At 33.1% G+C, this 13,031-nt stretch overlaps 2 protein-coding genes across 2 annotated transcripts in view; both read right to left on the bottom strand.

Moving 5' to 3' along the window:
• Positions 1–87: 87 nt before the first annotated feature.
• On the bottom strand, positions 88–8,550 carry LOC137923511 (protein PF3D7_1417600-like). The gene is made up of 6 exons (XM_068766771.1): positions 8,478–8,550; positions 7,448–8,389; positions 4,607–5,612; positions 2,840–3,930; positions 2,167–2,274; positions 88–1,835 (listed from the first exon to the last, which is right to left on the bottom strand). The coding sequence occupies exons 1-6, from the start codon at positions 8,548–8,550 to the stop codon at positions 88–90; spliced, it is 4,968 nt and encodes a 1,655-aa protein (XP_068622872.1).
• A 1,188-nt stretch (positions 8,551–9,738) lies between these two features.
• LOC137923301 (ral GTPase-activating protein subunit beta) overlaps positions 9,739–13,031 on the bottom strand; it is a 33,508-nt gene continuing 30,215 nt past the window's right edge. The window contains exons 27-29 of the mRNA XM_068766504.1: positions 12,877–12,963; positions 12,026–12,245; positions 9,739–11,462 (exon numbers count right to left, since the gene is read on the bottom strand). Coding sequence (XP_068622605.1) covers positions 11,348–11,462; positions 12,026–12,245; positions 12,877–12,963 — 422 coding nt within the window. The 3' untranslated portion in view covers positions 9,739–11,347. The remainder of the gene's footprint in view (positions 11,463–12,025; positions 12,246–12,876; positions 12,964–13,031) is intronic.

Raw genomic sequence — 13,031 nt, 5'->3', positions numbered from 1 at the left:
CAAAAATAATTTACAGAAAAAAGACAAAAAATTTCAATTAATAATTCCAAATGTTTGATCTAACAAATTACGTGGATATTAAATAATTTAAGAGCGATACAAAAACTCCGGAAAAGATAATGCAGCAAAAACAGTGAACACTAAAATCGAGTAGACGGTGACTAAAACATCTCTTTTCATTTTAAGCATGGCATCTGATTCTTTCTGGTCAACATAATACGCAATGCCATTATTTTTTCGGCCATATTTCGTCATATTTACTTCTTCATATTTTTGGACATCTTTCGATGTATGTTTCTTAGGAATATTATATTGTTTACCTGAACCGTGACATGGGTTAAAAGTATCAGTATCATATGGTACTTCTCTAAATTTATTACAATAATATGTACGGTAATCGTACAGGGATATAAGAGAATGGCTAGAAGACTGGCTTACAATTCCTGTAAAAGTTTTTGGAGCCATATCATTAAGGTCCTTGGGCATGCAGTATTGGGAAATTTCTTTTTGATATTCGGAGACCAGATCATCGATAGGGTGACCCAAAACCTTTTTTAAGGAGCTCGTTAGATTTTTATAAGGATCTTCTAAAATACATAATTGTGAAGGCACATCTGTACAACCATTCACTAATTCTTTAGTAATATTTGCGTATGTTGCCTTATCGAGATTGAACGAGTTTTCGGACAAAACATTGATATTCTTTTTTATATTACCTTCTGCCAAATCTCCACTAAATTTTAAAGCCATGTGTTCAGTTTGTTTAGTGAAGAACTCTAAAGAACGAGTAGAGTCGCTGTTATTTTTGTCTTTTGCATTTGGATCTTGGTATTTAGTTATTTTTTCTATTTCGTCTAAAAGTTCAACTAGTATATCGAGAGATGTAGTGTTATTTATGGTTTCACATCTTGTAATTGCTTTCTCATCCTCGTCCTCTTTAACTTTGTTTAAGTCTACAAAGGTTTCTTGTAAATTTGTACCTTTGTAAAATTTCGTTTCCTTCATTGCATCAATATTATGACAATAGGACCCATCATCATAAGTAAACGTTTGTACTCCTTTTTCGTCATTACAATTTTCTTCACTTGTTAATTGAACATTACTTTGAAAAATAGGTGTCTGTATACCCATACACTTATTCGGGGTATTACAACTATGCTCAATAGGTTTTAATTTAGAAAAAACATATCCCACCGTAGTAATATTTATAGGAAGCTTAGTCAAAGTTTGGTCGGCAAAAGATCCCGAAAATAAAGGTACGGGTACATGCATAGCTTCAGATACAACTTTAGGGCTATTTACGTGTAAACTTTGAGACATACATGATTTGACTAATAAGGAATTTGCATCTCCAGATTGTAATAGAAATACTGGATTAATTGATTGTTTGGGCGTCAAAGTAAAATTCTTGATTTTTAAACGCTTTTGAAAAGAACCGTGTGATATTTGACTGTACAAAGCTTTTTCTAATGTCTCAATTCCTTCAATAACCTCATTGTATTGAGTCAGATTTATATTAGAATCGACTGTTGTTATTCTATTATCATTTTCTAATTCTTCCACTTCGTCGTCTTTACCTTTAGAGTTTTTTGGAAGTATGTCGGACACCGCAGTTAAAACATCTTTATCTTCTAATATATCAAAGACATAATCTGAACACGTAGACACAAGCTCATCGTCTTTTAAATCGTCCGTAGCTATTGACATGTTCGTTACATTGCAACATTCAGAGGTTTTAGATTCTTTGATAATTGGCAGGTTTTTTGACGATGAGTCAGATATATTTCGAATTTTATTCTCAATTTGTTCATTTATAATGCTAGAAGTAGACGGCACTGAAAAAGTGGGAAAATTTTTACATATTTTATAAGTGTACAAAATATGCGAGTTTCTTAAAATAGAGAAAAAGTACTACTTAAGGTATCTCTGGTATGATGTATTGTATTGGCTCCCGTGTTAGAATTAGATCTTATAGTTTTCTCGAAAAAATTGCTTGAAGCTGTTGTTGGTGTTAGAACTAAAGGGCGTCTTTTCAAATTTGATTCAACGGGCGTTACTTTTTTCCTAAAATTATTGTACAAAAATCAATAAAATTTACTTTAAATTTCAAATTATTTATGAAATTGGACACTACTCAAAAAGTTCATTTGAATGCTCACAACGAACAGGAGATCTCCGCAATAGTTTTAGGCTTGTAAGGCGGCGCAATTACAGGTGGCGTCACGTTATCAACTGACACCGTGTTCGTCATACGTTTAAGTCGGTTAGGTTTTTCTGTAATTTAAAATTTAATTACGTACACTTGAAAACTTAATATAATCACTCTCTTAATAAAGTTTAACTTCTGTTAAGATTATTGAGTTGTAGATAACTGGTACTTGCGATTGTTGTTCGCAGGTTTGACACCCGGGATGCAACCTTATAAAATTCACACTTTTCGCGTAAATTACATAGGATTATTACTCTTCCAAAAAAAGTTTTCAGTGGATGGGCAGCAGCGTCCTGTGCGTACTACACCAGGATCGCCAACCCGCTTACCAAGCATCGCGATTATGGTATTTCATATATTATTCCCATAGATATCTTTGGGGGAGGCCTATACCTTCCAGTGGATGTCTATGGGCTAAAACGACGACGACGAAGATTATTGAGAGTGGTAACTACGCTAGAAAAATCTGAAAGCCTGTCTTCTATTTAATTTGCTAATTTTTGAATTCATGCTTTGCGATTGGTACTGAATAACACCAAGTTTCAGTCCAGTATTGAGAACTACTAGAGTTATTAGTCGAGAAGTAGAAGAGTTAATTCAACAGAAAAATAAACAATGACCGTTACAGACCTGTGGGGGACGAGTTACTGGGTACTTTGGCAGTTGGTGTACTAATTTGTTCTTGATCGATTCTCTTTTGTTTTATTTTAGAACTCGCCGAAGCTGAATTTATAACCTTGTCCGAAACTTGAGACGCGGCCGAGGGAATTATACTTTTTCTTTGCTTAAGTCGTTCATTTTGACCAGTAACATTAATTCTTTTCGGTTGAGCAAGACTATCTATTCTCGTGTATGGTCTGGGAGGACCTCTAACTGCCTCTCCCCTCGCTTCTCTCAAGGCTTCGTCAACTATATCAATCATTTTCTTATCTCTTTCAACATTTCTATTGGCATTTGGCAATTGTGGGTTCATTACTTTTCCTCGAACAATCGATGTCTTGGGCTGTATTTTCCTATTAGGAGAAATAATTTTATTTGGATTCGTGTTAGTGTCCTTTATCTGTTCATCAAGACGTACAGCCTTTTTTAGGAAACTATTTCGGGGAAAGTTTTTACCGTCCATAACTTTGTTTATTTTCTTCTGTTCCTTCGCCTCTATCGTAGTTTTTTGTCTACTTTTTTGTATATGATCGAATTCGTTTATTAGATGAGCAATCGCCTTAAGAGGGTTCTTTGCATTGTTTTCAGGAGCATTAATAGTTACTTTTTTGTTTGGCCTAAATTCACTATCTTTGTTTTGGGTTTTAGAGCTAATAATGACCTTTGAAACAACATTAGTATCAACACCGGCCTTTTTGTTGACTTTGTTGGGGGGAATAGTAACTTCATTGGTTTCTTCAAAACTACATACGCTTGGGTTGGACGAAGTTAGCTGGTGCTTAAGACTGGTGCCGCTGTCTGTTGTCGGTAGAGCAATATTTTTATTGCAGGAAAGACGCCGGCTCGTGTTAGTGGAAGATTCTGGATGTCTAGAGTACCAAGAATCAGAGGAATCTACTTTGCTTAGTCTCTTCATTAATTCGTAAATTTTATCAATGCTCTTCTTACATTCCAAAGACATTTGGGACTTTTTGTTTGAATTATTAGCGTTATTAACCAGGCTAGTACTGGTACTCTCAGGTGTTGTAGTATGCAGCCTATCTGATGATGTCAGTTCATGTCTAAAATATAAGATTAACATAAATTAGCAAACGGCAATAACATAAGACATGAAATATACAGAGATATATAATGTACCTATGTCTTGTCAATACGATCTTTCAGATTTTAAATGCACTTGCACATGACGGATGTTACGCTTAATAATTAACTTGTTTTTAATGTTTTATTTAAGAACAAAATAAAGATTATTAGAGCTTAAAGCACATTTTAATAAAGATGAGACATTCGCTGTGTTTTCGCTTATTAGCGTTACGTCTTCAGACTATCAATAATTAGCTTATCTAGCTGCCCAAATGGCATTTGTAAATTTCGCAAATTCCAGGCAGAAGGGAGCAGAAGGCACAAGCCTAACTTCTTTTAAGTTAGTGAAGCTCAAAGATTTCCGGGAGAGCCTCGGCACGGGCCGCTATGTACGACAATTTCACTGAATTGGGAGACCAATGAGCTCTCATAATTTCCGTGGACGCTCCACGGAGTTACTAAGAAATAGTATATCTATTACATTTGATATTTTAGTTGGACTATCAGTGTACCATTCAAGTACCTTCTGTATAATTGTTTTGACTGGATATTGGTTGAACTGACCATATATGAAACTAAATTATCTAACAGACAGAAACATTTTTAACAGTTATTTTTAGACTGTTTTGTCATATTATAAATTACTTTACTTACTTATCTGTATCGCAGGAGGCATTTTTTGGTTTCAAATCTGTTGCAGACGAGTTGTACGAGGCAAAACGAACGAACGAATCAAAATTCATAGCTATGTCATTAACTATTTCAGACGAGGCGGGAGTAGATGAATTTTCAGTTTCAGGTTTTTGGTAGTCATTTTTTATTCGTAAATTCATTACTTCCGTTTCCGGGTCATCCATATAGAAACTACTGTTTAACTGGTTTCTACTACCCATTGCACTTGCGTCTGCAATCGGATCACTCTCACGGCCGATTAGTATTACTTCCGAAGACTCGCTGTAATGTTTCTTTGGATGCTTGTTTATTAAATTCGTACTATCTCCGTAAATAGACGCATAAAATGATTTATTAGATATAGACAGTTTTGTTACAGAGTTTGTGGATTGCGCCATCACCGCACTCTTACCGTGCTTATATTTAGTCACTTTGCAGTTTTCGCTGTGTATCTTTTTCCTCCTCTCTCTCCTCTCGCGTATTTCCAAAAGCTTTCTTCTCTTCATTTCTTCAATGATATGCGATTTATTTTCATACGGTGATTTTATTCTTACTTTTGTTGAAGATTTCTTTTTAACTAAAGGCATCTCTTCAGTTTCTTCGAGTAAAACTGTTTGTGTATTTAGTTTTTGTATTGAACAGAATAGATCATCAGGGGGAGATAGATAGCATGATATTTGTGTTTCAGTATTGATCTGTTCGCTGACATTGACTTGCTTATCGCTCGGGGACGTTAGATCATTAGTATTGAAGGTGAATTGTGACGAAATCTCGCTAATGCATAAGCCGGAGCTTATTGTGTTAGCTGTGTCCGTAGAATCGGATCTAGATGTTAACTTTGAGAAATTTTCCACGTCATTATTCAGATTTTGTTCATTTTCATTCAAATCGTTTTCATCTAACTCGGTAATTGTTATTTTATTATTGTAATTGATACCAATATTTGTTGTTGAAGTGAACTGATTGTATTCTATAGGCAATATGGATTCTGAAAATGAAATAAACGCAATTTTGTATGAAATATCAAATTGGTGATGGATGTGACAGTATATGTAGATTTAAATATCTCGCCAGAAGGTGCCATTCATACGCCGCGCAACTATAGGAATCCTTATATATTCGTTGTCGTTTCAGCCCATAGACACTACAAGGCATAGACCCAGTGGCGTACCTAGGGGGGGGGGGGGGCGGAGGGTGCGGTCCGCACCGGGCGGCACTTACCTTAGGGCGGCATTTTTTATATTTACTTATAGTTGTAAAAAGAAACTTATTCAATTATTTACTTTCTAAAAAGGGTTAAATGTCCACCAATGCTATAAAAAACTAAATTCTTTGCAAACTCATTTCATGGAACAAAGAGATACGCTAGTACAAAACGCTGTTATAGCAGCCAAAATAATTTGTGAAGAGTTGGAGATATCGACTAAGCGTCGAGTTAGATGGGGAAAAAATATGAGTGGGGAAAATTCGACGTGGAGACGTGGGGCTATCCTTAGAAGAAGAAGTACGAAGAGAAATGTTTTCATCTATGGACAGAATTATAAAGAAAATAAAAGAACGCTTCGATCAGTTGCATGGCCTTGTAAGAAAATATTCGTGTATAATACCGTGTAACCTACTAAATGAAGAATTTGAACGTCAAATAAATGACTTGATTGACATTGATAAAGAACAGTTCCATATTGAAAGAAAAAGGATCCAGGTTTTTATGGCTGTAACTACACTAAAAAAAAGAGGCAAAACATTAGAAAAACGGGGAGAAGGGCCCTCTTGATCGGCTAAAATTTATTTAGCAGAATAGGTTGAAAAATTCTGTTCCCAACATTGTAATTTTGTTAAGAATTTTTTTAACAATTTCAATCAGTGTCGCTAGTTGCGAAAGAAGCTTCTCAAAATTGAAGTTGTTAAAAATTTTCTTCTTTCTTCAATGAGTCAATTAAGACTATAAAATCTTGCAATATTGTCAATAGAACAAGAAATTAAAAATAATATAAATTTTGAGAGCATTATACACGATTTTTCTAGTATGAAAGCTAGAAGAGTAGATATTATATAAATATATTTACGAGTGCATACAAATATGTCTAAAAAAAATTACTCTGTGTATTATTAAATAACTAATAAAAAATAATATTGATTAAATAACTTAATAATTTATAAATGTGTTAATTATGTATTTATTCATTAATTTATAAAAACCACTATTTGATTGACTTATAATAGAAAGGGCGGCAAACTGGAGATCGCCCCGGGCGGCAAAAGTTCTAGGTACGCCACTGCATAGACCTCCCCCAAAGGTATATATGGAAGGATATATACCATAATTGCCACGCTTGGCAGGCGAGGTGGCGGTCTTAGTGGAAACTTATTAATGAGCACTGGTAATCCTGTATAATTATTGCAGTGTGAATTATTTAAGATTGTATCCAGGGAATCGAACCCGCGACTTACAATCGCATTTCTCAGCCATCTATCGGTGGATTACCACTGCTCTCTGATCGTATATAACGAGTTTAAAATTTTATAGTCCTGTAATACATGTCAATTGAATAAATCCGTATGAAACAGGCATTCGGTTTTATTCACACAAGTTGTTCTTGCGGCCCTTGTCGAGAGTCCTCTGCGAGCCCTCTTTCTAACTTAAAGGTCTTAGACTAGTCCTCTACGCCCTGCCACCTTGAACTTGTGGAATCTGCAAATGCCATTTGGGCACCAGTGAGAAAATAGTCGTAAAGAAAAGTAATTCATTTCAGTTATGATAGAAAACTTATTATGAAGCTAGTGGTAAAGGTACTATGTTTTGAAAATAATGCAAAATGTTACCATTTCTTGTATGAGGCAACGCTCTTTGTAATATTAAAACTGAATTAATACTGTCTTCAAAATTTTTCCTAGCAGGTTTTAGTTCTAGCACAATATCGATTTTGGAATCTTCTTCCTCTTCAGATACTCGCTGTGTTTCACCTTTGCATGTGATTACAAATTTATTCTCATTGCGTTTGTCGTTAAAAGTAAACGAGTCGTATATAAAACGTGGTATTTTAACAATAACACCTTTCTCGATTATTCTTGATAAAGATTCGATGTTTAGTTCCGGATGTGCAATGTTATTCCAATTATTATTAAATTCATTAATGCGATCCTCGCATGTATTACTTCTTGATGATACAATCATCGCGAGTTTGTTTTCGCGTCCGGCATCGCCTGATGTTCTCCATTTCTCTTTAACCTTATCAGTTAAGTAATCACCGTTGCTGATGCGTTTCAGTTGATCAATAGTACGTTTTGCGTATTGAATAATGTTATCCATGTACAAATTGGAAGCATCATCCATTTGATTGCAATAAACGAAATTCAGTAACGTCATCGGAAGAAATGTGCCGTCGAATGTACCGAAAGTTGAAATATTACTAAAGGTCCCGAATTGTTCCTTAACAAAATGATTTTTCAGCAAGAAATTGTCATTAGAATTGGTTAAGCCATTTGACTGGATGTCTCCGAATTTTGGACATAGCGTTTTATCTAAAGACGGTACGCTGTTAATAAGATCTATCCTCTCTTTGTTTATCAATATAATATCACGTAGATCTTCGTTACAGTACATATCACTGACATCGCTGTCGTCAGATTCTTGCTCGTCATTATAAACGACGGTTTCAACATGTTGGTTTGCTGATCTTAGGTTTTTTAAAGTAATGAACGTGGGTCTTGTATCTACATTTTCGTAAAGGGTCACCAAATCGCTTTGCGATATTGATCTATTATCTGAAAAGCAATAAACATTCAGGAAACATATTCATAAACATCAAAAAAATAATTTATATTAAGCTATTACATAAATGTTATCTATTACTTTCATTTTCTCCTTCAATTTCTTGTTTCAATGCCTCATCACTGTTATCTTCCGTTAAATGGCTAATTAACATCGCGCCACAAAGATTTTACATATGATTAACAAAAATTATTAAAGCGAAAGTAATTCAAAGATAAAATAAACGCTTATAAAAGACACTGCTAAATAGTGTCTGAAATTTTTAAATCAACATTTTTTTAAAAAAACGATCTGTGTAATTTGTCAAATGGTTCGTATTTTGAATGTTTTTTTTTGGTAGCGTGAATTTATGTATAATCACTTAATAGAGTACTGACAGACAAATATTACAATAAAGTATACATAAATATTCACGAATAATGAAATTCTATCAGCACAGGAGTTATAATAATGAATTAAAATTTCTAGATTTTATTAAATTATTTACCAGAAAAAAAATGCGTAAATCAATCATAAAAAATAAGTGTATATCAATGAATAATAAGTGTGAATTAATTTAAACATAATTTTAAATTAGATAAAATAAATGGTAATTTTCGTGACATCGATTTTATTTCAAATAACTGAAAGTGGCAACACAGTAAGATAACTCCATTTTGTTCTGTGAACTTGTGTCAGATGAAGTTTTAAAAGCCGTATATCCGACAGCATTAACTTCAGAAACAATAACGTAATCATTTTTAAAATTTCATAGCCGTATAGCATCATCGTGAACATAACACAAAATTAATACTCACCATATTATAGTAATGGTTATTCTCACAATAACCATAGACTTTTCATTATCTGTAGAATCATTGAAAATTGTCACCTTTTCAAGTATAACAGTCGTGGGTACTACACCCTACACCTTTCTGTTTATATTTTCAGCGCTTAAAGAATTTAAAATAAAAATTATAAAAAGATGAAAATTCTGCGCTCTTGACGTAGTTTAATTTTTATAACATAATCTATATGCAGTAAAAAAATTATATCTGAAAAAGATTGTCGGTATTCAATAGATTCAAAAACCATACATCCAATCGCTGTAAAAATTTATTAAATATTAGGTATATCCACAGGAAGGTGTAGGAAAGATTGTTTTTTAGATATTGAACTGTTTTCTAGTACAGATTTTTAATTACTTGCATAACACAGCAACATGTAACCTAGTTAAAAATAAAATAAAACATATTTATTGGTAAATTTTAATAGGTGAATAAAACAATTTAGTTCATAAAATTTTATTAATAAATAAGTACATTATAAAATTTACAACTTGATATTCGATACACGGAATGATAAAAAGATTAAGTACTTTCCTAATTAAAATGCTAAACATCTGATAGAACTTGCATTAATAATAATGATCATTGATATCCAAACTTTTATGTTTTAAAATAATCATTACAGTATTCTATTGGTGATAATTATAATTAAAAAAGTTTAAAGTACACAGATTAGTTCGTCCGGCGCCCAAAAGAATTTATAAGGAACCTATTATAATCTATATATGTATGGAATGTAATCTATAAGCATTTTGAGACGGTTTCAAACTTTATTCATTTATTTTTCAATAACTTGTATGTCGTTAAATTTTAAAAATTTATTCCTGTTTTTAAATATTTAAGAAATTAAAAGTGTATTTCTTTGGTGTGTTAATACTAAATAAAATGTTTTAATGCATTTAATTTGTATCAGTGTTTTAACACAATTCAACTAAAGAAATAGAGATTCATATCTTACAAATAATAAAAGTTAATAAGCTAATTAAAGAGAATTAATTATATTTAACAACAAAAGGTCTTATATTTATTTTATATGATAATAAAGGTTATACTTAAAACATTGCAACATTTTACAACAAAATCTTTGATTACTTATATACTTTATTTTTTAAAAATGTAAGCAAAATTAATTTAATTATATTTGCACAACAATACAAATAAGGTAAACATATTAATTTTAATTTATAACGAACAATGAAGTTTTGTCAGTCACAACTTCCTTAATCCACAGTGACTGTTAGCAATATGACCTGGTTGTTACAATAGGGTGTTGCGATGATTTTTGAAATATAAAATCAAAATGCAAAGATCATTTACTTGCACTATTATAAACTGGTCTCTAAGTCTCAAAATTAAAGCCCAATAATTTGTGAACTCTTGAACATTTGCGTATTATTCATTTATAAATAATAATATATTTTGATGTTTGTAATAATTTCACACATTACTTTTTTCGTATAATTTAAAACTTCTATGTTTTTCCTTTATTTGTTTAATTTTATGTTTAAGGCTTATTTAGTATTGTATTGTGTAGTAGTTTGAATTTGGATTTTAAATATACAAACAGAAGAGCATGTTAAATATTTTCCAAATCCTTTTCTTTATATTATGTTATATATATATATATATATAAAGCGAATCGAATATTTAAGAACAATTGCCGTTTCAACCCATAGACGCTCTCTGTAAGTCTTTAGTCTCCCCAAAAGATATTCATAAGGGGATATACAATAATAGCCTCTCTCTGATCTCTTGGTACGGATAGGATGCTCCATCCCCTGAAAACATCTTTATGTGAATTGTCAATCTTATATAGTTAATACACAAGGTGTGAATTATATAAGATTGTATCCCGGGAATCGAGCCATAAATAAATAAATGATTTGCCTTATAATGAGAGATTTGATAATCGAATGAGTTTTTGTCTCAAGCTATATCTATATATGCTATGTTATAAATTGCGCACAAGCAAAATTGTCGTCTCGCTCACTCATTCGCAATTTACAAAGCGTATTCCATACTATGCCTACATATTTGTTTTATATATACATACATATATGATATTCGTTTATAAGCGATACAGTTCAAGTTTAACATAAAAGGCAGTACAAAGGCGTGTCAGCTTCAGAAAGGCGGTCGGAATAACGATTCAAGCAGTTCAGGCTCGGAGAGATCCTTCTTATACTGCTGCGCAATCTCTTGTATCATGTGACGCCTTCTCACGTGCGGTGGCTGGTATCTGGAGGGGGGAGAACGTTTAATTAACTATTAAATACAAAAAACTAAAAATGATCTCGAAATGGTGTACCATATAGATGGCTGATCATAGATTTTGTTTTATTTTTTTTTTGTTCTATTTTTGATTTATCGTTTTTTTATGACCCCCGCTATTGTGGGCCTCTTTTACCCCTATCTTCGGGACAGGAAGAACAGGGTCGTTTTTTATTTTATTAATTTTTTTTCAGTCTTTTTTATTTTAATTCTCTACTGTCATTCTTCACACAATTTATCGTTCCATTCTTTCTTTCTGCAATTTGTTCTATTTTTCTCTTTCTAATTTTCTTTCATACACCGATTTCTCTATTTTACAATTTTGATCTCATAATCTTACATTTTTATTTACAGTTTCATGCTTACTCTATTACACTGTTTTACTTGTTTATTTTTGTCATATGTTTAACTACTACTACGAGAAACGATTTTCTCTTCTCACTTAGAGACGAAGTTTGCCTCATTCATTTTTACATCCAACTGGCATGAGCTTTGTCGGTTGACATGATGATGGTGATGATGATGACTTACAGCTCGGCCTGCAGGCGGCTGCGTCGGGCGAGGTGCGTGGCAGCGCGGCGTAGACAGGAAGGAAGCGCGCGCGGCGCCACTAGCGCACCGTCGGCCAGCACGCCGGCGGGCGCGGGCACGCGCACGCGCACGAGCCCGCTGCGCACCGCGCTCACGCACACCACGCTCGCCTCCTGCCGCCGCCACGGCAGCCCTGTCTCGCAGTACCGCAGCAGATCATCTGCAATTTTTTTCTTTATTAGTTTCATAGATAATATCTTCCAAGATACAGGGTATTTAAAAATAATTCGCAAAAAAAAAATTAAGTTTATGTTAAGGCAAGATAGATCAATACAGCATATTATTGCATTAACACTAATCATATTAACACTTACTAGGTACCTTATTTTAATATAGCGGGTCAAATGACCCTACTATATCTCTTGCTTGAATGTACGAAAGTATTACTCAAAATGAATAGTTTAATAACTGTAGATTACTTGGTAAAAGTCATAAAGTCAAATGTGCAAGCAATAATATGATACGTTCATTTTTAATGCAAAAGTTTAAAATGGGTCATTTTACCCGCTATGGTACGTTTTAGTAGTAGTGGGTGATATACCGACACCTGGTAGAATATACGCATCCACTTAGTGTAGACTTTAAGTTATAATCATAAATAAACTAAGTAAAATTAAAAAAAATCTCTGCCGTGTGATGGCACGGAATTTCCAGGTGTGACGAAAAAATCATGCCTATGATTATTATTATATTGAACATCATATTTAAGATCAATATTACGAAAAATTATGAATTAAATACAAAATGTATGCAACATTGGAGATATTAAAACAAACAGGGATAAAACATACCGATAGGTAGATTAAGATGGTCTTCAAAATCTTCCAGCCATACGATGAGTATCTTCGATGTAAAGTCTCTATTTCTTCTTCCGCTACCTGAAAAGAGAAGAATCTCATATTAATAGATTTCCTGATGATTTTCTTTATTATGCTTATTACCGTAT

The sequence above is a fragment of the Battus philenor genome, unplaced genomic scaffold, assembly GCF_028537555.1.
Source record: "Battus philenor isolate CCGP_79_NKW_IND1 unplaced genomic scaffold, ilBatPhil1.0.hap1 SCAF_21, whole genome shotgun sequence".
Lineage (NCBI taxonomy): Eukaryota > Metazoa > Arthropoda > Insecta > Lepidoptera > Papilionidae > Battus > Battus philenor.
Note: the sequence above shows the minus strand (reverse complement) of the source record. Positions and strands in the feature narration are given on the sequence as shown.